Source organism: Danio rerio, chromosome 14 (genome assembly GCF_052040795.2).
Source record: "Danio rerio strain M-AB ecotype USA chromosome 14, GRCz13ab, whole genome shotgun sequence".
Lineage (NCBI taxonomy): Eukaryota > Metazoa > Chordata > Actinopteri > Cypriniformes > Danionidae > Danio > Danio rerio.
Genome location: NC_141034.1, coordinates 17894071 through 17920549, shown reverse-complemented (window position 1 = coordinate 17920549; position 26479 = coordinate 17894071). Strand labels below are relative to the sequence as shown.

Genomic DNA, 26479 nt, shown 5'->3' with positions numbered 1-26479 from the left:
ACAAAGTGCTGTACAAGCATACACCATTTACAATAATAAGAATAATAGAGTCTTTAAAACAATGCTCTCAGGGTGCTTTAACACCTACACTTTTGTTTCGGAACGTATCTTGTTTGCCCAGTTAGCGCGGTTCGTTTGGCATATGTGAACAGGGTAATCGCGCTCTGTTCTGCGCCAAAGTAATCGCTCCAAAATCGCTTGAATGAGGTGGTCTCGGCTCGATTGAAACGAACCCTGGAGCGGTTCGATTGCAGTGAGAAAGCGATCCGATCCGAGCGCGGTTATATCACAGTGTTTTATGGATATGTAATAGGCTTACGGCTATATGAAGAGATAATTATGAATAGGGCGGGAAGTTTCGCGAGTCTACCGATGCCCGCAAACGAGTGATGATGATCTTCCGGTAATCTCGCGTCTCCCTCCCGGTCCTCAAATAGGCATCGTTGCGCACCCTTCTCACCCCTCCCCACTGCGTCTCTCCTCAGACACGTCGCGCGCGCTCCCTGTCAATCACCACCAAACCACCACCTCTCCTGACAGCTGAGCGGGACGCTGCAAAATAAACCCTGACACTCTGACCAATGTAAGGAGAGTTTACTCACACGTGACTTGTTTTAGCTCTTTTGGTCTGATTAGAAACTTTGCAGTGTGAAAGCGAACCGCTCCAAGAGCAAAGAGCAACAATGTAACAATTGTAATCTCTGTTTCGGAACAACTGAATCGATTCACAGGTGTGAAAGCACCCTAAAACTCAATTCCTGGAGAACCGCAGCTCTGCATAGTTTATCTCCAACCAATTCTAATGCACTCACGCCTGCTTAATGGTCTCTTGGATAGTTGGATCAGGTGTTTAAGATTAGAGCAAAACTGTGCAAAAGTGTGGCCCTGAAGGAATCGAGTTTGAGACCTATGCATAAAAGGGTACATCTCAAAATGCTTTACACAGATGAAGGTAAAAAATTACAACAAAGGGTAAAGACAACAACCCTTAAAATAATCTTAAAGTAAAAACATCATACATCATTGTCTTGAACCTGGCCCATGTGCAATTGTCCCCCCTCGCCTCTCCCTCTTGGCCTGTACTCACATTGCATTTTTTCCCTTCCGAGCCTGAGCATGCTTACGTCATCGATTATGCAACTGTTCAGTTTAACAGAAGAGATGCGCTCTCAATCCGTACAATGGAAATTGCTTTAGTTATATTGTTTTGTATTGTTTTAAGTCGTTTGATATGCAGGGACACACAGTCAAATCTTTTGATGAGCAGACAGCACTTTTGAGGCTCTTAACTCTCCCACCAAAAAAAAAAATGGATTTCTTAACTCCTAATGTCACTAGTTAACACACTCAATGTATTATTATTATTTTTTTAAATCCCATAATTTCTAAAGTATCAACCGTTTGGTAGAGGTTAATATGTCAGTTTAAGGTAAATGTACTGGAATAATACATATACTATGAAAAACCGGAAAAAATGAAGAGTATGAAGTGTAAGTATTCTAAATAAAACATTTTTAAATACTAAATCATCATCATTTTTTGAAGTCTGCTGTAAATATTTCAGATTTTTTTTAACAATATAACCAAAATTGGGCCTGGGCCCAATTCAGAGCACTCACACCTGTCAAGCGAACTGGGAAATAGGCCTCAAACATGCCTGGGCATGGTTCTGATAGCCTAGTCTGAGTACAACCGAAGAAATCTGTTCTTAAAGGGCCATGAATAAAGTGAAGATGCTCCTGACGAGGTGAATATTGAAGTCTCGCAATGGTAGTTATTATTCCCAACTGTATTTGTTGAAATAAACTATAAACAACTAATAAAAACACCATTGTGCCTGTCACAAATACTGTACTGCACTGAAAAAGTGGACTGTTGTCATCTTAATTGTCTCTGTTGTAATCTTAGCATGCTACATCTGTAGTGAAAACATCAGTCTGGAACCACCTCACACCGCACTTCAGGTTTAAAGGACAAATGTACAGTAGCTGTTGTACAACCGTTTAAAAAAGACACCAAAGAAAGCATTTACAGTTCATAATATTATAGTAATAATACTGTAAACTACTTAGTTATGTCTTCAAAAACTGAAAGAGTACTGTTGACGATAGTAACTAACCTTGCCATTTGGAGAAACGTAAACAACGAACATTGAACAAACACAAACTGGAACGTCTTTTTTTAAAAGACAAATGGCAAATCCAGATTTACCATCTCCAAATGCAAAAAGCTCTCGTGTAAATAATGTTCCTTACATGCAAATATTTGTTGCATGTTAGCAGACCACTGTAACCTACACATGTGCTCTCATTGCGGGAAAATGGAAACAAAACCTTCATTACGGCACATTTATAAACGCAGCACTGACGACCCATGTCTCCGAATAGTTCTTCTTCCACTTGTTTTAATTACGGTTGGCAACACAACATGGCGTCTCTCTGAACACTGTAACAAGTAAAAGGAGTATTCAAAGCTTTATCATGCTCCGAAGAGTCTTCGAAGCTATATGTTGTATCAAGTAGTAAACAGGTGAAAAGAGTCTTCAAAACTATATAAAGTTGCATCTCATTCACAATAGAGCACACTGATTGATTCGAACCAAGTCTTTCTCATGAATTAGTGCTGAAAACTCAATGACGCCACTTTGCACTGGCTGGTACAGACATCCAGTCTCCACGCTGGAATTTACACAATGATCTCGTCGTCGTGACGTTGCTTCAAAATTTCTTTTCAAACCAGAAGTAAATTTTGCCCTAAACAACGCAAAAACAACCAATTTTCACTTGTCAGCTAACGATATGTGTCCTAATAGTGTTTTTTGCAACATGTATATCTCAAGAAATGTGTTTTGGTTTTTCATGACTCTTTAATAAGTTTTAAGAAAAGATTTGAAACCGCTTCGATTCAGCCTGTCTCCATTTAGTTGCAAAAGTGGATAAAGCCCATGCAATGTAAACCGCAGGGCTGCACAATTCATTCATTCATTCATTTTCTTTTCGGCTTAGTCCCTTTATTAATCCCGGGTCGCCACAGCGGAATAAACCGCTAACTTGTCCAGCACGTTTTTACGCAGTGGAGCCCTTCCAGCCGCAACCCATCTCTGGGAAACATAAATTTAAAAACAGCTGATAAAAAGAGCATTTATCTCGAGAATTGTTATATGAAAAAACATTATTATTGCAATACTCAACAATATTGCATATTGTTTTCAATTATTGTGGTAGGGGGTACCACTAAAAGACCATAATTAGAGGATGGTAGATCACAACAAGGAGTGTAAATGGTTAAAAGTTGAGATAAATAATGAGGAGCCAAACCATACAAAGCTTTGTAGGTCAGCATGACAATTTTAAAATCAATCCTTAAGCTCACAGGGAGCCAGTGCAATGACTCTAAAACTGGAGAGATGTGCTTTTGTCCTGGCCCTTGTCAGTTATTCTAGCAGCTGAATTTTAAACTGAATGAAGCTTACTTAGGGTGGGGGTTTTGAAGCTACCACAAGCAATGCATTATAGTAAACAAATCTGAAAAAAAAAAAAAAACGATGGTGTTTATAATGTTTTAGCAGCCAAAAGAGCCAGCATTGGTCAGAGTCTTGCGATGTTTCTGAGATAAAAAATTAAATTTAAACTGTACTGCTAACATGAAGTCCAAAGGTTAAATTAGTATCAAATAACACTCTCAGATTATTTAGATTATTATCACAAGACTCTCGTATGATCTTAAAAGCTGAAAGAGAGTAGAAATGTTAATAGTAGACTAGTTTTAAAAAAAGGAAGGATTTCATTTCAGAATTATTTGAAAGTTTTGTATTCTCGATTTTCCTGTTGAAAAAAACATTTCTGTTTTAAAGTTCTGGTATCATATTAGCAGAGCATTTAGTTTCATAGTTTACAACTATATTGCATTAATAATAAATCTTCTTACTTGACTTTATTTATATGCAGTATAAGACTTAAGGAATCCAAAAGTAATCGGATTACAATTTTTTTATGTTGGTGCTTGGATTAAGTTACTGAATACTTTTCTAATGAAGTCATTTGTATCCGCATAAACATTTATTAAGTAATCCCGGCAAGCTTGCTCCAGGATCCAAATACCACAGCTTCTGTAAATTCTTCATTGCTCTTTAAAAAATGTAGGGCTAACCAAGATCTATTGTCTTTAATTATGTTATGGACCCAGGATCTTTTCATTTTAAAGGCAGATTACAGTGCATCAACTACTTAAAAACAAAAGGAAAACCCAAGCTTCCTACAAATATACATGCTTATGACAACAGAGAGAGGCTCACGGTAGTGATGAAGCGGTAGAAAGGCTGTCTTCTCTCCGTGTACTTGACTGTGATTGGACTCAGATCATAGCGAAACCAGATAGCCGGTATGATGCGGCCAGTATGACTGTACGCCACATACTCCTAGAAAACAACACAACAAACAAACAAACACTACTTCATTTCCAGGGTTCACATGTTTACTACTAAAATTCCATGACTTTTCCAAGACTTTTCCAGAACTTTCAAGTACATTTTCATGATGTAATGTTTCATGTAATGTCTATTGTCTATGTCTTTATATATAGTTAGCACAATATATCGTTTCGTATCGATATCGCAACTCGTGCATCCACAATAGTCATATCGCAGGGTATGCAATGTTGGGATTATAGTTTGATATAGAGTTCAATCATAATGGAGTAAAAGTTTATCATCTGCGTGCATTTCTAAAGAGATAGTTCACCCAAAAATTGTTTACCATTTAACCACACATTACCAAAAAGTTTGGTAATGTGAGTTTTCTTTTTTAAAATGAACACAAAAAGAATTTAATAACTCCTATAATATTAAAACAAGTAAAATGTGCATTTTAATCTTTGAGTGAACTGTCCCCCTATAAGGCCTGTGACTGTGTGAACTTAAACACTAAAAACTGAACTACCCTGATCCAGTTACTATGACCATTTATGTGAAGCTGCTTTGACACAATCTACATTGTAAAAGCGCTATACAAATAAAGCTGAATTGAATTGAACATTTCAAATTTTCACATTTTTAAACATCCGGCCACAAGAAATGCATTGTAGCTTGAATAAAGGTTAAATAAAGTACAATGAAAACTATGCAGTGTTGATTATTCAATATCTGTACCTGAATAGTGAATACCTGAAAACTAGAATTCACTTTTATCTTATCTAGATTTTATTTATCTATCCTTGTAATTTATTTGTTATGTATTATTCGAAATTCACTCCTCTACAATATCCCCCCAATCAATCCAAATAAACCTGTTAAACTATCTGGTGAAATTATATTCACACCGCAATTTACATCACAAAAATACAAAATATAATGTCAGATTTTTCCAAGATCGGGCAGCCCTAATTCCATTATTTAGATATTTGTTAAGCTAATTTATATGACTTTTCCAAAACTTTGTGGGTTTTTCTGTTTTTCCAAAACTTTTCCAGGCCAGTAAATTGCCATGTCAAAATTCCATGACTTTTCAGGGTTTTCCATGACCGTATGTACCCTGATTTTCACACACAATCACAAATCCAGACTTTAATTTTACATTTATATATTATGCAACACTAAGTCACATAAATGACCACTTAATAATTGGCAGATGCACAGTATTATTCAACAGTATAGTTTTCATGAGGAATTGTACATCAATTAATTAACTAAATATCATTTTATACAACAGTTCTGTCTGGTTCTTGAATCTGATTAGCTGATAGCCGTGCAATATTCTGCAATAACAGCATTTATACAGCCTCTTCACTCTTCTGTATTACTCTGCCCACATACAGCAACAAGAGGACACTTTACAGTTTGACAAATATTGCAGCTGTAGGACAACATAGTGTACTTTTGAGGCTTTTGTAGTCGAGGATGTAGTTGTTTAGTTTGCAACTATGCAGTTTATTTAGAAGGATGGTGCCTATTTCAAAATATTTATCATTTATGAGAGACATCGTGTTGGTGACCATTAGCCAATGACGTTGACGTTGTCCATACTCAAGATGGCACCAGGACCACATAAGCCCTTGCTTAAAGGATTAAAAACGCTGTGATTTCTAACTTGAGCTGATTCAATCATAATTAAAATAGTAAGTGATATTCTAAGTCGATCTTTCTCTTTTGCATAGATTGCAACTATGCAGTTTAATACTGTTACTTTCCTATCCCGGTTCTAAACAGTGTTATTCAGAGACCTCACCCCCGAACACCCCCTCCTTATCGCAAACACAACAGGAGTCTGGTAGTGTTTGTGCTGCTTTTTTCTGGGTTAATTATTGTGATATCCTGATAGCAACAGAGAAATACTGTTGACTGTACCACTGTAAGAAGATATCTCCGTAGATGTACGCCATTTCATGTCAAGTTCAGCCTTATAACCTGAAATGTCAGCAAAATCACCCGTTTTGTCATCACTTTACATTACACTAGAGAATCATTTAAACACTAGCTCTAAAATGACGTTGGTGAATTAGTAGCGGCTTACTAAAATACTAAAATACTACATCAATTCTCTTTTCCTTATAATACTTTATTTTGACAATTCAATTTAGGGCCTGACAGAATCTGTGGACTTTCTTTTTCTATTCCTGCACAGAATTTGGGAAAATGAAAAAAAATCTGAATTTATGTGGAAAGATGAAATTCTAAATAACATAAAAAATAAATACACAAATGCAAATCCACTTGTTTGTAAACAAAGCTACAATAGGTCTCATGTAAAACATCAATTAAAAGACAAAAAAAAGACAAAAAATTATAAAAAAATCAAATAAATATTTGCATAATAACAATTTAATTTAAATTAAAAAAGTTATTTTTGCAAATAAAAAACGTAATTATATTTGGTCTGAATGACATGACACATGTCCAATAGACTTTGCTGAACATGTGATGATGTTGACATGGTTGACAATCCCTCAGTAAACACGTAAACTCATACAAACATTACATTTTCAGGTAACGGGTTTCAGCTTCACATCCGGTGTTTTCTAGAGCCTTTCAATGCCACGAGACAAACATTTGATACTCTGAGTCAGTTTCTCAGAACTCCATACCCATTGAATAAAAACATCCTGACATCACATTAACTGTCTTCAGTCACACACGCGCACACACACACACACACACACACGCACACACACATAATGCCGAAAATGAAAATGTCCCCTAAGTGTCTTTAGAGGTGATAAATGGTTGATGGTGCTTAATAAAAGAGAAACATAATTGAAGCCGAGTCTCTGGAAAGCACAGGCTGGATTTAGGAGCCGTCACCACAGCACACTCATATATTTAGACTCAGAAGCTTCTCAGTGTCGTGCTTGAGTGCATCTCAGATTACCTTGTTTGCTACGGTGTACTGATAGGAGAACCTCTGCTTTCCTCCCAGTTCCTCATAGACTGTTGGAACGATCTTGAGAATGTAATCATGTGACGCTAAAGCTGCAGAAAGTAAAAAAAATAAATAAAAAATGGATACATTTACATTGGATACATTACCCTCCTTTATATTTTTCCCCAATTTCTGTTTAACAGAAAGAAGATTTTTCAACACATTTCTAAACAAAATAGTTTTATTAACTAATTTTTATTACCTGCTATTGTTTATCTTTGCCATGATGACGATACAGAACATTTACTAGATTATTGTTTCACTTAACAGCTTAAAGTGACATTTAAAAGACTTAACTAGGTTAATTAGGGAAGTTAGGGTAATTAGACAAGTCATTATGTAACATTGGTTTGTTCTGCAGACAATTAAATAAATTGCTTATGGGCGCTAATAATAGTATTGACCCAAAAATGTTATTATTATTTTTTCCTAAATTTGAAAACTAAAATAGCTGAAATTAAACAAATAAGAACTCTCTTTTCTGGAGAGTTATTTGTGTTATTATGCCTGTTTAAATGTTGGTAGCTTATGTCAACACTGTGACCATTACCATAATAACATTTTCAGAAATGATTGTAATAAAGAAATCTGTTATCATAATTTGCCTAGTATGTTTTTTGCAGGTCTGAACAGATTTAAAATCTCAGACAGGATGGGTGCTTATTTCATTCAAGTGACGTATGCCTTCTCTCCCGTTTCTACAGTCTATTTCTGTGCTGTTTCGTAATTTTATCCATGAGACTTGTGTCTGCTGTGACGTTTTCGAGTTCTTATTGCCACTCGATGTCTCTGTTACTAGTCTGCAAGAGTAAGCAGTGTGTGTGTGTGTGTGTGTGTAGTAGTAACATGGCAATAACACGGTTGTTCTATGCATTTGCTTATACTTAAGGTTTGAAAACTGACTCACTATTTATTACAGGCACAAATGGCGTTTATATGATTATTCCCAAAAAACAATTGTGTTTATTAGATGTCTGATAGACATCTAAACATAGCCAGCTAGGCTAAAACAAGGCTAAACTTGGGTTGTCAGTGAAAATCTAATAGACATCTAAGAATAGGCCAAAACTAGGCAGAAACAGACAGATTAGACAGACTTGATAAGTGTAGTCATTCATTTTCTAGTCTAGTTTTGACCTATTTTCTTTTTCATTTTTTAAAAACTGTTTTAACACATTTTAATTTGTTTTAATATTTTTTTTATTCTTTTAATAACTTTATTGTTTCTTTTATTCTTGTTCATGTGAAGCACTTTGAATTACCATTGTGTATGAAATGTGCTATATAAATTACCTTGCCTTGCCAATTCTTAGACGTCTATTCAATTTTCACCAACAGCCCAAATTTAGCCTTGTTTAAGCTGAGACAACTTTGTTTAGACGTCTATTGGACATCTTTTAAAATCAAAAAATGCTTGCTGGGTTTGGACTTCCAGGTGACAAATATTTGAGAAACTAGTTGGCATGACAGTTAAGGCCAGTTGCACACGGATGATTAGTACGAATTAGCAAAAAGCAATAATGATAAATATAAAAAAATGATCGCTGTGGGTCGCGTGACATGATTTCTACTGCCGATGCGTACGGCATTTTTTGAAACTCAAGCGAACAGTGCGCACGGCGTTGCGTTTGATTTGAGTTGAATATTAATCACTCTGAAGAGATTTTGTCTGAAACAGTACGACTGTACACACAGCTTTATGATCTGTGATCATAGAGATAACCTAACCATCAACAATTCCTGGCTAGAAATAGCAACAGTCGTGGGAAAGGAGAAATTTTTTTTAAAAGGTTTGGGAAAACCTGAGGGATAAGTTTGTTAAAACCAAAAGAGATCATGGCAAAAGTGGAAACCCAGGCACACAATTACAGAATATGTTTTTCCACCAGTCATAGGGTTTAAACTGATGTATATCTTTAATTTTGAATTTAAAACAATTTAATAGTTACAAAACTATAATTAAGGAAAAAATCATTTCTTTGATAACTGGAAAAGAAATATTTGAACCTGTCTGTTTACAATATACTGATGGCCTGTTATTCTAGGCTTTATTGGTGATAATGTACATGAATATTGGACCATTATTGGCTTTTTAGCATAAGTATAGGACAGAAACTAGCTAGACAGTAATGTGTGAATAGTGGAGCGCACTCTAAATCTAAAAAAAACATCAGTATTTTATTTAGTTAGTGGACTTTTTTTTGCTTTTATTCTTGCCATAATAAAATATATTTGTAGAGCAACCCATGTTCTCCTATTATTCATATTTTAATAAACTTTAATAGGTAAACTGTGCGAGATATGAACAAAAGCATGTGATGCATCAAAGTTTGATTTAAAAAATCTTGAATGGTTATAAAAATCCTTATAATCATTAAAATAATTTATTAAAAAAAACAATAAAAAATAATTTGTTTAAATATTGAATGATATTAATGATATGAGGTAGTTCCGGAAACTTCCTACTTCTCTGTTTATCGGTCTGTCTTTACGGTCAGTTTCTTTTGACCGCCCCCTGTCATTTTAAAGAATATCACAATGGCGAATGCGGCAAGTATTGACCTTATTCTCCGCAGACGAGCGGGCGCTGCCATTTGAATCTTTTTGGCATGAGGCTTCCGGTCTCATTCACTTCCATTCATTTTTCATGAAACTGCTTGTTTCGCTGTTTGATGTTGCAAACTGATATTTCCTTGTCATATTATTCTACTTGGTCTGTATAGTCATGCAAACATTTGTTTGTAGAGAAAGTAGTTTGACCGTTTTTTGCCGTTTATTTATTCCTTGTCATTTAAGTCCAGCTTTCTGAATAGAATATCACAGTGCGTTTGGTTTTGACAGATTATTTTTTACAATGTTTATCCTTAAGCCTTTAATTTCTTTCTTTTCTCGATGATACTGGATTTTTTTTTTTTTTTTTTGGAAATAAATTAGTATCATGTTGTTTGATACAAATATGCAGTTGAAGATAGGTTAAGTAGAAGAAAAGTATTTATTTGCATTGTGACAATTTAATTTTTGTACCTGAATACTGTTAGACTCCTCAAAAAACCGTAACTATCTTGTAAAACTGTATTAAAATCGCAATATTTATCACAGACAAATAAAATATTAGTTTTTCCCAATATCGTGCAACCCTAGTCGACAGTGTAAAAGGCTAAAACAAAATTAAGACATACCATTGGACTGAAGTCTGTCAGCTCCACCCAATGCATTAAATGCCCCCTGGACATGCTGCACCTGCAACAGATTGATAAACGTATTATTCACTATTTTAATTTATATTACAAGCATTTCACATTGACTGTGTTTACATGGACATCAGTAATCAAATGAAATACCTTAATCTGAATAGAGCAATAATATGATTAAGGGGTTTATATAAGTTGCTTTTAGAATGTTCGTTTCATATTTCCATTGAAATGTTCTAATACAAAGATTGATAAACGCCATTACATCACAATGTTATTTTCTCCTTAGTTTTTGAATATGAATTGATTTATTTGACAGAGACATGAACAACAATATATTGACCTTAAAAAGGAAATGTGTTTAGTGCCAGGCTTTAGCAAAAACTGCTATTTTCCACCTTCAATCTTTGGAAATAAAAACACTGTGTTCCTGGATTGATTCGGAAGGTGTGGAGAATACACCATAAACAGCAGTGTGTGTATGGATATCCTGTCACAAAGGACGCACTTCAAATGCTCTTCAATAATGCAACTAAAAAAGAATACTCCACGGGTCTCAAATCGATTTGTGTTTATTTCGATTGTGCCCATCAAAAGTAACTGTTTACATGGTAGACTCTTAATTAGAGTATTGTCATAATGGTATTAAACTCAAGAGTATTGGTGTCCATGTGAACATACTGACTGAGTGTACAAAGGATGACCTAACCTGAAGCTTCGCCCCAAAGGCCAGTTTGTGGATGATATGGGTCATATCAGGGCTCTGGGGCTGAGCAGTGGCACTGTGTGTCGACACATGAAAGTTTCCTGGAACCTACAGAAAACAGAGCAAGTCAACATCGTAATAAAACAAGCAAACACACCAGGGGCAATCTTCATTTAGTTTGTCCAACAGGCATGCTGTGAAAAAAATAATATGTGAGATAAGTGATACTTTCAGTCAGTTCACTATTAGTTGGAATTACTGATGAAGTTAATTTGATTCAACTTAATTTAAGAAGGCAACGTTTTATTTTTGTAAGTGTACTGTATCATGTGAATTCTCTAGAAAGACAGTAACTACACATTATATGATAGGCATTTCCACAAGAAACCTGAAGTTGAAAAGACTTCAAGTGATGTCGGGAAGCATTTCTTACTTTATTAATACTGAACTCTCCTTCAAAGCGGCAGCCGTGGCCATTATTAAGAGGCACCTTCATTGAATTCTCTATGTGGCCCACTTCATGCCGTCCCATCTCATCCTGGATGTCCAAACCCACCACTATGTGCAAACAAACAAACAAAGCAGAACAGAGAAAAAGTGTGATTGAAAGAGCTTACAACACTTTCATTTACATGAGGACACTTTTACATGAAGATGTGTAGTTTTCTTAAAAGTACTGGGACACTTAAAGTGATTTCACTAAAAAATAAAAATGTACACAGCATTTACTTGCCATCAATATGTTACAAACATGTTTTTGTTCTTCTAAACACACAAAAAAAGATAGTTTGAAGAATGCTGGAAACTGAGGAAAATATGTATAATATGGAAGTCAATAGTTACCGGTTTTCAACATTTTTTAAAATATCTTTTTTCGTGAAGCAAGTTTGGAACAGGTGATGTGTAAGTAAGGTGACAGAATTGATAATTTTGGGTGATCTATGTCTTTAAGACATTTTATTTAATAAAAAGAGAATATTAGAAGTAACGACTATAACAGTTTATTGGTCATTTTTAGTAGATTTTAAGATCTTATAATCTCCCGTAATAACATTCAGTATTTTTTTTACTTGACTAAAGTGTCCAAATACTTTCAAGGCTGTTTGTTATTATTAATAATAAGAAAAAGTACATCTAAAAGTAACTGCTTGAGGAATTTAAAACATCTGCATTAGCTGGAAATACAGGGAATTTATCACCATAAAATGAGAAAATGGATTAAAAAAAGCTTCAAACAAAAATGACTGATTTATTATTTTTTTTTTTAATAAAAGCACAGCAGTGGCATTTTCGGGGACTGAAAAATATAAAATTACAAAATGATGTGTGCGAGTACTTGATTAAATTAGTTATACTGTATTCACGTTTATGCATAATGTCATATCACACAGTTTTTACTGTTCTTCTTTGAAATAAAAGGATGCCAATGAGCTTAATAGATCTCATCTGTTTTCATGGAGGTTGATGTTAATGGCTATTTCCAACAATTACCAGATAATATGGAATGCCGTGTGCACTTAATTGTGTTCACAACCCATTCAAATGGTCTCCGTTTCCCAGGAGAGTGAAATTATATATGTATATACCATCTCTATAAATGTATTTGTTTTATTTAAGATCATTTATCATTTATAATGTTCTTTAGAGCTGTAATGCACTTCAGAATCTGACAGATTGATTAGCTCTAGGCTCTAGAACAGTCATCTGAAATGTTGTCATAGTGTTATGCCTGGGTTTCATCAATAGCCTTGCATTTACCAACACAGGCTATATTTTAAGTGTTTGGAAGTAATTTGCGTTTAAGCAAAATGCCAGCATGCGTCTGTAGCTCCGCTCTGCCTCTTTACCTTTGTTTTGTATCCTACGGTTAGTGCGATGACGTGCAAACAAAATGGCGGCGGTTGGCCACGCCTACTGGTAGCTTCTTTTGGGTTGTTCAGAAACCTATGGGTGACGTCACGGACACTACGTCCATATCTTTTATAGTCTATGGTCGATTTCAATTTTATATCTTCTAAATGTGAATCGTCATTGTTTTGGAGCCCACTATAGCTTTTAAGTATCTTAAAAACGAAAAACACTAAAACTTGAGTTTTTTTGTAGCACTAACTACTGGCTTTTGATCGAAATAAAATATTTTACTTATTTTCACAGATATGTGATGATGTGGACATGGATAACATTACATTTTTTAAAGTGTCATATATAAATTACAAAAAAAAGCTTTTATTTTTGTGGAAATGCACTCTGAATCAGTTTGAGATGGTGCTGAGAGCTTGACGAACCATGGTCTTTGATATTATACACTCTCAGAAATAAAGGTACGTGAGCTGTCACTTGGGTGGTACCTTTTCAAAAGGTACACATTTGTACTTCAAGGGTCTATATTGGCACTTCAAAAGTATATTTAAGTACCTAAAATTTTAATAGGAACACTTTTGTACTTTAAGTATCATGTACTCTTGAGGTATTAATATGGACCTTTAAGGTACAAATTTGTACCTTTTGAAAGGGTACCAACCCAGTGACAGCTCGCATACCTTTATTTTCTGAGAGTGTAGTGTTAGAGTGACTGAGCTTGAGAGTTATTTTTTTTATGTCAATCCCACAAAAAATCTTTATTAAAATATACATTCAAATTAATTATTTAAATAAATTAATAAGCAACCAACTATTTAAACAACCTTTTATAGCCAGGAACTAAAAAACAAACTTGGTGAGTGTGTGTGTGTGTGTGTAGCAGATCTTCTGACACTGTGGTGGTGAATTACACTAAGAGCATGTGGCTCAATGCTATTTTAAGATAGCTTTTCTAAATGGACAAGAAAGCCACACAGGCTCTTTACATTGATGATGCCGGTATGATTACATTTTATCATTTCAAAGGGGAGGGAAAAATCGAATAGAAAAGGAAGAAAGTTATTCATTTTCCAGAGAGTTTGGCTAATTTCAATGACCTAAACAATAATGTCTCTTAACTCGCTCATTAATGATTTGACATTTTAAGCCTTTAACCACATCTATTTTTTTTTTTTTTTGCTTAAACCCCATTCAGTAAGTTACATAAAAGCAATCTCCACTCATTAATGAGTAAATGTGCGAATGGAAACATTTAAGTGTAATCTGACGTGTGCCCTGAACACTAAAGGTCTTGCATACTGTAGTTTTCTCGGCAAGCACAGAAAGGCAAAAAAGTGAAGGAAAGTGTTGAAAAGTGACGTTGTAAAGGTCTCAAGGGAACATTGTGTATGCTTCCAGAAATAGTAAATTCATGTAAGACAGTAACATAATGGAAAAAACATGGAGTTTTATGTAAATCATTCTTTTTCTGAAGATGACATGATATTCACAGTGACATATATCAGTGACTATGGAACAAATATAAATGTCTTGTTAATACTGAAGATATAAGATGTGCAGCCAAAAAAAAGTCGCACAAAAATGTTTAAATTTTTTTTTTTTTGCCTTAAAGGGCACCAATGATGAAAATCATATTTTGTAAGCTGCTTGAACAGAACTGTGTGTAGGTATAATGTGTCCACAGTCATATTGCTGAGGTATGAAGACTTTTCTTTAAATTTCCTGATGCTACGTTTCTGAGCCCACCGAACTGATTGACAGCCACATATTAACATGCCTCCGTAGTAACTCGTATAAACATATCAACAAGACAGGACGTGCACAAAGCAACAGGGATTAAAAGATCTGTTCAGCTCGCTGTGATCATCATCCAGAGTGATCAAGAATGAGTTTTACAAGTTTAAAACGTTCTTAAAACAGGGCATTTTACCATCTTTATCACCACAGCCAAATACAAGTACAATTATAAAAGAAGACGCTCCAATCCTAGTTTGTGAACGTTAAATCAAGTTTATTTTGTACAATAACATAACAGATATTCATACAGTAGAGGATATTAATGTGTATATCCTGTCACACTTTACATGCAAAAACAGTGCAAAGATAAATGCACACGCTGTGTGTGTCCGCTGTGTGTGCGTGAACTTTGTAAGGTCATTGTGTGTGACTCGTCAAAAAACTTGAATTATTCCACAACAAATACATCAAATAATCATTGGGACAGTTCTTATTGTAGTTTTTCTCACAACTGTGAGCTGAAGCTTTGCAGACGCATTCCGGAGACACCAAGTATGTATGCCAAGTGCATACATTTCTCTGAAATCTTGAAAAAGAGGTAAAATAAATATGTGCCCTTTAAAGAAGGGACTTAAACCATATCCAGAGAGTAGAATTTTAGAGAAACGTAATAGGTGCCAGTAAATTAACACCTACTGTAGTAACTAAACCACAGCACCTTAGAAACCAATCAAGAATACTTCACTAAGCTTATATCCATGCCCTAGCAACCATCCTAAACACACTATCATTAAGGTTACATTTACATGGGTAATACCCATTTGCATATTTTTTCAGAAAACAGTAAAACTTGACATCTACTTGCATTCCTGAAAGCGGTTGAAATCAGAACAGTAAATGAGGTCATACTGAGATCACAGCGGGCCTCTTCTTCATGACTCATGGTACAGGCAGAAACATGGGTTCCATTAAAAAGAAAACATATGTCTTCCATAATAGGCATAACCTCAATTTCTTGCCCATGAGAACAGCTCAAGATGTTCAGACTGAGCATAGTTTGGTCTTTGTGTAATGTGTGTGAAATAGCCAGTTGCAAAAGATTTAGCAAATATTTGAGGATCTGGTGAAAAGTGACATCAGAGGTGACCACAATTGCCTTAAGGTTTGTGACATGTACAAATCACAATTTTAAATCTTTCCAAACATTATATAACTTGTTTATGTGGACACAAAATACCAAAAATGATAGCAAGGCACATTGCTTTTGCTAGTTAAAAGTTTTGTTGAATTTTGTATTTGGAGCTTGGTGATACAGCAAATAAAATAAATAAATAAATTACTATTTGCAATGTGTTCCAGTAAACTTGTGTGGTTGAAGTATATTTGAACAACTGAATGAATGAATGAATGAATGAATGAATGAATGAATGAATGAATGAATGAATGAATGAACGAACGTAGCACTATGCTAAGATATGTCATGTCATTTGTCTTATATGTTTTGTTTGCGTAAATGATTTAATCATGATCTATCTATCTATCTATTTATAGAAAAGTTCTGTCTGGTCCTTGAATTTGATTGGATATTCTGCAAATAACAGCACTCCACCTCTTTACCCTTTTAAATATTTATAATTTCAAAGCATCAGATTCAGTGCATTGGTCGCCATTTGCCTGTCTGAGCAGACCAAAGAAAGTGACGGTTGATATTCCGCTACAAGATGACGACAGAGACCCCATAATCAATTCTTAGGGGTGAAAAACATTTTCTCAGCGCAAGTTTCAAATTACAGCTGAACAATTCATTATAAATCATTATATTCTTAAAATGTGAGCAAAAACAAAAGATGTTTTGTCATCTCTTTAGACATTACACTAGAGAATCATTCAAATACTAGCTCTAAAGTAACATTTGTAAAGTAGCAACATTTTCTGCTGTTTTGATGTCACCTGCAGATGTGTAGGAAAGGTGGAAGATAGTAGTTTCTCATACAAAAGGGTTTTTAGACTCTCCATGTTTGATTTTCCTTTTTATATACACGATTATGCTGTCGAACTAGGGCTCGGTGATTTGGCCTAAAATCTAAATCTCGATTAATTAAACATTTTAACTCGATTACAATTAATGAATGATTATTTGATTTATTTATTTAATAAGTTTTGTACAGTAAATATGCTTACATATTACAAGTACCCGTGTGTTCGATGCAGAGTATAAAGGGTGCATTGCTTGATTTTAAAATAATTAAAAGAAACACGCACTATTATTATAACATTATGAACAGTTGAAATTAAAGCATACATTGCCTAAATCTGTCTTTTTTTTCTTATAAAAATAGTGAAAATAAATATCTTGCAATTTTGGAAACAAAATAATTTATTTTTAATTTTTAATCTGTCTGTCTGTCACAATAGGAATGAGTGACATGATTGAACAATTTACGCAAACATGACATATCAAGTATTAATTAACAAATCCAAAGCAACCATGTATGACGCAACATGTTCTCATACACTTGCTCCATATGATTTCTGGTTCAGTTTCAAAAGATTACATCTGATTGAGGTAAAGGGTAGCCAAATGCTTCTGTGAGAAAGCCCACACAATCTATGTCTCAAATCGAGACTTTCAATGATGGTAAACTGTGTGGGAAGTCAAAACTCTGCATCGTTTCCTATCATAGTCTACGTCAAGAATGCTGCTAAATGTATTAAGACTTCATGTTAACGGTAACTTCAATGCTGCGAACACATCACACACACAAAATATACATAAGTTAGAGGAATAGTTCCTCAAAAAAATAACCTTTTAGCTATCATTTACCCCTCCTTGACATGCTCTAATCCATTAAGACTTTTTTTTGTTCTGTTGAACACAAAAGAAGATATTTTTTAAGAATACTGGAAATATTTAACCAGATGCATCCATAGTAAAAAAATAAAAAATACCATGGAAGTCAATGGTTACGGGTTACCAACATTCTTCAAAGCATCTAATATTTTTGAGGAAAACAGTTTGTTCAACAGACTTGCTCTGGCTTTGAGCAAGTCAAGGGTGAACAAATCATGAGAAAAATTAGGGGTGAACTATCCCTTTAACAATGGATGAAGTTATACACATGTGGATAGAAAAAAAAACATCATTCAGAAGTATTTATGTATTTTATGTATATACTCACAATCACAGTGTAAGTTTGGCAAACTGATGTTTAAACTCACATCTATCTTCCCTCCACTGTCCTTATCAGGGTCATCCACATACAGTTCATTTACTCTGAAAACACACACACACATGCACACAAATAGCATTAAGTAAAGCAAGGTTTCTCAACTGGTGAGAAAAAACTGGGTAACAAGCCCATTTTGAGTGGGTTGTGGATTTTTTTTGTGTGATTTAAAACTATTGGAAGTGCGTGTGTGAAAGCAGTTGACTCCTGACCAAGCTCAATTAAAGAGTGTCTGATAAAACTTGTTGCTCTAATTCAGTATCAGTCAGATAAGATATTGTCTGGCTGTATGTCAGTGCCATTTTTCTGATGTTGTTTTTGTTATTTAATAGGAAATTTAAAAGTATCTCCACATCATCAGACAAGTGAATTTTTCTAGGAGCAGATTCCTACTGTTTCATCAACAGTATCAATATGAAGCTTTGGTAACATCATTATTTTCACTTTATGTTTTGTATTATTTATTTTAAACAATTACTTGGGCTCAAACCAACTTACTATACTTACTGTATCAAACAATTCTTTGGGATTGCTATTTAACAATATACTATAATATTTACTGTTTATTTGTGAGCATTATTAAGTCATATTGTTTCAACATACTACATGAAATTGGATGATACATGTCTGTGCAATCACTTTGTGAAGTAAATTGGCTTATTTTATGTAAAATACAATTCAAGATGCAATATGACTTTCAGACAAATTTGAGTTCCTTTTCAAATATTCCCTTTTAACAGAGCAAGGAAATGTTTTGTAGTATTTCTTATTATATTACCCTACTGGAGAAGAATAAAATTTATTTGACTGGAATAAAAATAAACAGCAATAATAAGGAAAAAACAAGATCAATATTATTAGACCTCTTAAGAATTGATTGGCAGCAGAATGGCCGCTGTTGTCCAATGATTAGCCAAATTAATCTAGTTAAGCCTATACATTTCAAAGGAAAGCTAATAATTTTGTCTTCAAATGTATTCTTTTTTAGTCATTGTAATAGAAAATGTAATAAATAATAGGGCAAATCAGTCCAAAACCACTGAAGAATAGTATTGACAAGCATTAGCCATCTGTAAAGCTCATGTGCTAAAATTAGAATCCAGAGTTTCATGTAGCTTAAGGCGTTTCATTTTTAATTTGTCGACTTTAACTGTAGTTTGGCACTTTCAATTACTTTCAGGAACATTTAATACAAACGAGATATTGGATGAGAGTATGAACTGCTGAAAGAGTGTTGTTTTAATGAAATTCAGTACTGCACGCTGTATGGGTAAAGAAAAACAATTTAATAACATTTTACAATGCGGGTGTCTGTGGTCTTTCACTGACTCAAACATTCATGTGTGAATAGACTTTTCTGTTGCAAAATGCGGCGAAAATCCGACACGATGGTAATAGTTTAAGGTGTTTACATGTCTGTACAACACTTTAATAGTGTAACTAAAATCAGCATACTCCAAATGTCTTAATTAGATTTCTGTTTAGTTTGATTATGACCTTGATCGGATTGAATTAATGAAAATTCACTGTTTACATGGTAGACTTGTAACCAGAGTTTTGTCTTAAGCATATTAAAATCAGATTATTGGTGTCCATGTAAACATACACAATGTAAACTGAGTCAGAGCAGAGAAGAAGTTTTAAAAAATGAAAAGTGCTTCAGTTCAGTTGTCACAGTTGTGAAAAAGGTAAATGTCACTGTTGAACAGATTTAAGCCTGACAGTAAATTGCCAGAATTGCAGTAATTTCATTTCATCACGTCCCAACCCCCGGTGACACCAGAAAGAAGTTCACAAACTGACACCAGTGTCCAAGTCCTGTGTGAAAATGATCTGTCACCGAGGTTACAAAAGTTTAAATGACGGGTCATAAAGTCATCTCGAGTGCTGATAAAACTTCTTAAGATGCAGTTTTAAACATTATGACTAAAATATCAAATGGTTTACCAATCAAATAATGACATATGTTAACAAACATATTTCTAGACATTTCGAGAGAGAGAGAGAGAGAGAGAGAGAGAGAGAGACAGAGAGAGAGAGAGAGACAGAGAGACAGAGAGGGAGAGAAAGAAAAATGTAAACAGCACCTTAGGCTCACTAGAATGTGCTGGAGCAAGATAGAATTCTGCAAGATAAGACGGCCTTTTACTAATACACTGATATTAAACAATACATTTGTTAATATTGCACTATGAATACAGATACTTTGTAAACTAATATCTTCATATACAACAAAATAGCTCCCAGCTCTACTAATTAGTTCAACTAATGCCATAACAAATGCCTCACTGATTTCCTGTTTAAATAATAAAATCGTATTCACAATAAATTGTTATATAGGAAAACTTTTAATTTAATGCCATGTAGAAATACATTTTTGAAATGGCAACACAAAATGTAGTGTCAGCGTTCTGTTAAAAGTGCCAAGAATGCTTTACCAAAAATAATTGTTTATTCTAGCACATGTTGTTATTTAAAGCACTTTTTACTTTAGTTGAATGTAAAATGCACTCTGATTTCAAATTCATTTTCCAATCCTGTGATCTCAGGTTTGTTGCACAAATTAAATAAAAAGTGTTTATCAAGATGTGAAAAGGGAAAACAAATCATGTCATTGACATACACATTTTTTGTGTGATTTCATACGTACATTTCTGTAGCGATGAATCCTGTCAGTTCCGAGAGAAAGAGGAACAACATGAAGACACAGCAGCATATTGAAACTAAGGGGATAAAAAAAGGTCAAGTGGGACATTAGGAAGCTGTTTGCAACAAAACAAGTTTTACAAATAGGTGAAGAGTTCATTTTAAAGAATCGTCAGCAACAATTCAGTTTAAGTAACAATTCTCACTATAAGTTGCTTTTAAGCTGCCTATTATTACGCCATTGGCTGTTTATTAGCACTTAAATAAGTATATTCTTCATGAGTTTATTCTACATCCCTAATCCTACCCAATCCCTAATTAACTTAGATTTTTTTTATGTGCTGATTTTATTTTTATCATGTCATATGTGACTATTAATTTGTTGTGTTTTTTGGACCAAAGACCATTTTCCACGCCGGTGGACCAAAAAGTAAAACAAACAAACTATTAATAAGCAGCAAATTAGGAGTTTACTAAGAAAAAAAAAGTCATAGTTAGTGGTATATTAATAGCAAGAATCATATCTTAATGATAAACGAGATATGGTATCTTACCATACATCTATACTATATAAACAGAAAATATCTAAGATATATCTTATCTTGTTAAAGAGTTAGTTCACTAAAAAAGGGGAAAAAAAACACATCTTTTTTTGTTTGTTTTTAAAAACTTTTACCAGATAAACGAGAGATCCTTTATCTGAATACGCTTTCATGCACAAGCACAATTACATCCACTTTCTCTTTCAGCTGCTTGTACATTTCTATTTGTGGGCATGCATATATACAGTTGAAGTCAGAATTATTTACCTACCTGAATTATTAGCCCCCTCTTATTTCTTTCCCCATTGTGACCCCTAAAATGTATTTATTAACACAAAGTAAACAGAAAAGTGTTTTAGCGACAGCTTGTGCACCTTTAACTCTGAGAGTGTGAGGACCATTTTCAGCTCATGTATGCTCGAAAGGAAGTCATTTTCTAATATTAGTAATGACGTCTCTAAATTGTGCCTGACTATGCAAAATGATTAAACCGTGTGCAGCATATAAAAGTCACAGGGCCATTACATAAGCTCGTTCGACAGGCAAATGATTGTGCGTGGCTTTATGGCTCTGGTAAACGTAATCGTTACCAAGTTCAACATGTGATCAGATGAGTCAAACTGCAAGGCTGGCCGCAGAAGCTAGTGCATATTTACATGGAGACAGTTTCCAGTGAGTCGTCTGTGGTCACGTGACATTGTGGTCGGCACGTCAGACTCTGACTCTGGTTTGTTCCAGTTTGCTCAAGCTAATGTTTAGCTATAACACAAACAATAAGGCGTGTCGCTATGACACATACCTCACGGACTCGGGTTTAAAATGGGTTATAGCACTCATTCTCTTTTAATGAAGCTAATACTGGGAACTATTAACACGTTGAAGATGTTACTATTATATGTAAATGACTTTTCCTTTAGAAAACTTTAGTTAAATATATTAAAACAATCGATTAAGTCAGACAGATGACATAATCCTCTTTGAAGACAAGGCTGATTAAATCATAGAGATAATGCTATCTTTAAAGACCTGATTTTAAGGGTCACACTCTACAATAAGGTTTCATTAGGTCATGTTAGTTAATGCATAATTACTAACATGAACTTTTTAAGCTTGATCTTGTTCTTTATTATTCATAGTTCACTATTTAGTGATACATTGTTAAAAGCTAGTTACTTGTTAAGCAGATAAAAAGGTGAAAAAACGGCTAGTTCTTTTGTTTTGTTTTTTGTTTGTTTGTTTGTTTTTTATTTCACCTGATAAATGAGAGATTCTACATCTGAATACACTCTTATGCATAAGCACAATTACATCCACTTTCTCTGGGGTAATTAGGCAAGTTATTGTATAATGATGGTTTGTTCTGTAGACTAGTGTAAAATATATACAGCTTAAAGGGCCTAATAATTTTGACCTTAAAATGGCTTTTAAAATTTGAAAACAGCTTTTATTTAAGCCGAAATAAAACAAATAAGAACTTCCCCCAGAAAAAATAAATAAATAAAACATATATCTTGCTCAAATATATAAATAAATAAATGAATAAACAAATAAATAAATCAAAGGAGGGCTAATAATTCTTTATGCTGTATACATATAGAAAGAGAGAGAGAAAATGTTGAGTTTATTGCCATATCAGCTTCTCTGGCTATGCAGCAAAAAATCAGATCATGTCTACCACATTTTATAAATATCACTTTTCAATAGTACTAATAATAATAATAATAATAATAATAATAATAATGTAAGATTAAAATCTAAAACAAAAGGTTTACTTTTGATAAAAATTTTGCAATTTTAAAATGATTCACATCTAAAAATATTTTAAAGAATCTCCAGGCAAAAATTGTTTGATAACATTAAATATAGGGCATTCCACAAGAATATGTTTAACAGTTTGGTTTCTGTTGCACGCTTGACATTTTTGGGGTTCTTCTCATTTGAGTAAAAGTTTATGCGTGACACTCGTGTGTCCGATACAGCATCTTCTGTATCTTCTCAATCTCATCATGTCTTGAGTTAAAAATAGCTGGGTTTTCTTCCTATTTCACGCTAGATTTCGAAAAGTTTATTTTCTGCGTACTGATCCCATTCTGCCTGCAATACGTTGAAAATATAGTCTTTTATTTGTGGCTTTAAACCTGAAGGTGGGATTTTGCACTTGTTTATGTTTCCTTTTAGGGTCTACTCACACTATGCTATCTGAACCGTGCCCAGGCCCGTTTCCTGAATCGTTTGAGAAGTGTGAGTGCTCTGAATCGGGCTCACTTGGGCTTTGTGTACGCCTGTGTGTGAGTGCAAAACACCTCTTCCAAATGGGCCAGGGCCAGCCAAGTGAACCATGCCTGAGCCCGATTCAGCGCACTCACACTTCTCGAACACTCCGGGAAACGGGCCCGGGCACAGTATAGTACAGCGAGATAGCATAGTGTAAGCAGGCCCTTTTTTAGAGTCTGTTTTGGTAGCTTTAAATATAGAAAGACAAATAAATAAATGAAAATAGGAGAGAAAAAAAGAATATCAGCAAAACAACTTAACTTGAAAGCAAAACTATACACATTTAGGGAGTGATCCATTACTTTAGAATTTTAACTGGTCTGAGATATTGCCTAAATTTTTTCCTGTATTAAATACATTTTCCATTTTCTTATTTACAAATGCTTTAATTTGCTCTTGTAATGTCCATCCATGCATTCAGTGTAGGACTCTTGTGACAACCAATTTTGGTAATACTCTTTTTTTAACAGTCAACAAGATATTTATTAAATCTTTTACTTGTTTCAAACCTTCATGATTTTTGTCTTTTTAACACAAAAGAAGATATTTCAAAAGATTTCAAAAACCTACCAAGAGCCAGCAAGTACATGATGGTGGAGAAATAAAAATAACGAAAAATGGGAGGGAGAAAAAAAAACTGAGTGACAGGAAAATATATTTTTTAAAATTTCTTGGATTTCCTCAAAAAGTGCTGTCAAGGTAAAAATTTTTGGAGGAATATGGGAAAATATTTAATGATAGGATGATAGCAGGATAGAATGGTAAAATACAAGAGAATACTGGCAAAAATGGGAGGGTTGACATGTATAAAGTGAACAGAAATTGTTTGTGAAACAACAAATGAGAGAACGCAAAACATCTTTGTGAGGGAATGCAAAAACTTAAAAACAGTTTTTTTTCTTCCACCCAGTTTTTTTTCTTTTACCCATCTATGAATACGAACGATCCCTTCGTATTCAGTGAGTTAAAATGAATTAATGAATGACTATTTTCATTTGAATCAACAAAGATGAATAAATATTGTATTAAGTGTCTTGTTCATAGTATGTTCATGTTAGTAAATTAAAGGAACATTATTGTAAAGTATCGATTTATTTGTTTTCTTTATTATATCCTCTTTTTTTGTTAACTATAAAAAAAGATTTAAACAAAACTGATCAAATCAAGATTTTATTAGTGGATTATAGATGTGTTTCATTTACTTCCATTGTTGGTTTCATTACCAGCAGAAAAACTTACCAAAATAAAAATAACAGTCACCAGTGGATCAATCTTTTACTTTCTCATTTACACTTGGTGACTATAAAGAAAAACAAAATTACGAAATGGATCCTGTTATCTCTGTAGATGTTTTGAAAACAAAAAAGACAAGTTTGTTTAACCACAAACCTCAGATGTCCCAGCTGGGTATGCGAGAATTAATCCACAGAACCGGTTTACAAACAAAATATTGAGGTTATGCTTTGGGTTGGTCTAGATTTCAGCAAGCATGACTTAACATTAGTGATTCACCCGAGGAAAAAACAACAATGGAGAATGTGTGTAAAATGACATAGTGCCACGCATCATATCATAATGAGTCAAACAGCAACACCTAGCATTACAAACATCCATCCTTCCGGATCATAAGGGAAGGATGAGCTATACAATGACAAGTTAGAAAATAAAAACTGAGTCAGCAAATTGGTTTGGAAAAACACAGGTTTGGATCAAAGGAGAATGTTGATTTGAGGGGGAAGAAATGAATGCACACAAACAGTGGGCAAAATGTCAAATTCCCTGATTAAAACGTTGACCTGTTCATCTTATTTTAGTGGTATGGCCATTGTAAATTAAAATGTGACGACTTTTATTCACTTCCATTCCTTTTTAGCAAAACAACTATGCTGCATGATGTTAAAAATCAAAATGTATTTATAATATACATTTATTAGCCCCCCTTTGATTTTTCTTTTTTAATTATTCAAAAATTATGTTTAACAGGGCAAGGAAATTTTCACAGTATGTCTGATAATATTTTTTTCTTCTGAAGAAAAAGTCTTATTTGGTTTAATTTGGCTAGAATAAAAGCAGTTTTTAATGTTTTAAAAATCATTTTAAGGTCAATATTATTAGCCCCTTTAAGCAAAATTTTTTTCAATAGTTTTTTTTTTCAATAATTTTCACACAGTGATACCGGTAAATATCTGGAAAATTTCCGGAACGACTTTACCGGTATATTCAAAAAAGCGCTGTTCACACAGGCGAGGACGTTACGGAAATTATCCGGAAAAGAGCATTCACACATCCATTCCAAAATACCGGTAAATTCTGACATCATTCACCACATGAGCTTTAAATGGCTGCGCTTGTATTTGTAAACATTTGACTAAAATACAAACTCTGTGGAGGATCAATATTGTGAACAACTTTCGCATGTCGAGATGTTCATAATATGTGCGTGTGAAGGCGCTCACAGGCTGTTTCACAGGCACACGCAGAGCTTGAAGGTAAACAAACAACGGCTTATCATAAGCAATTTATCGATGATTATTTACACAGTTGGCATTAAGAAGAACATATAAACGTGATCTGACTAACTTCTAGCAGCTAAATGTGTCTGGAAAAATATTCAAAGGCTTTTATTCTCACCAACCGCGCGGACGTAAACGCGTCTGACTGTTGTGATTGGCTAAAGCAGACGTCTCACGTCAGCACGTTCTAGACGTGCACGCGCTTATTACGGCAATCTTCCTTCTGCATCCACACAGCGCAGCATTCCGGCAAATTGCCGGTAATGTTACAACTTCTCTTTCCGGAAAATAGCCAGAATGAATTTACCTGTATTTTCAAAAAGGGTCTGTTCACACATACAACCTTTCCGGAAAATTGCCGGCAATTTTCC

At 34.2% G+C, this 26479-nt stretch overlaps 2 protein-coding genes across 3 annotated transcripts in view; both read right to left on the bottom strand.

The window, feature by feature from the left end:
• Positions 1-26479, bottom strand: part of immt (inner membrane protein, mitochondrial (mitofilin)) — a 905839-nt gene that overhangs the window by 327049 nt on the left and 552311 nt on the right. The gene's annotated exons all lie outside the window — the stretch shown is intronic.
• The window catches only part of ergic1 (endoplasmic reticulum-golgi intermediate compartment 1), a 46182-nt gene that overhangs the window by 2736 nt on the left and 16967 nt on the right, over positions 1-26479 (bottom strand). Inside the window, 7 exon segments of one of the 2 annotated variants that reach the window (NM_001029962.3) lie at positions 4295-4417; positions 7362-7462; positions 10592-10652; positions 11313-11417; positions 11743-11867; positions 18086-18180; positions 20784-20856. In NM_001029962.3, coding sequence (NP_001025133.2) covers positions 4295-4417; positions 7362-7462; positions 10592-10652; positions 11313-11417; positions 11743-11867; positions 18086-18180; positions 20784-20856 — 683 coding nt within the window. 2 annotated transcript variants of the gene reach the window in all.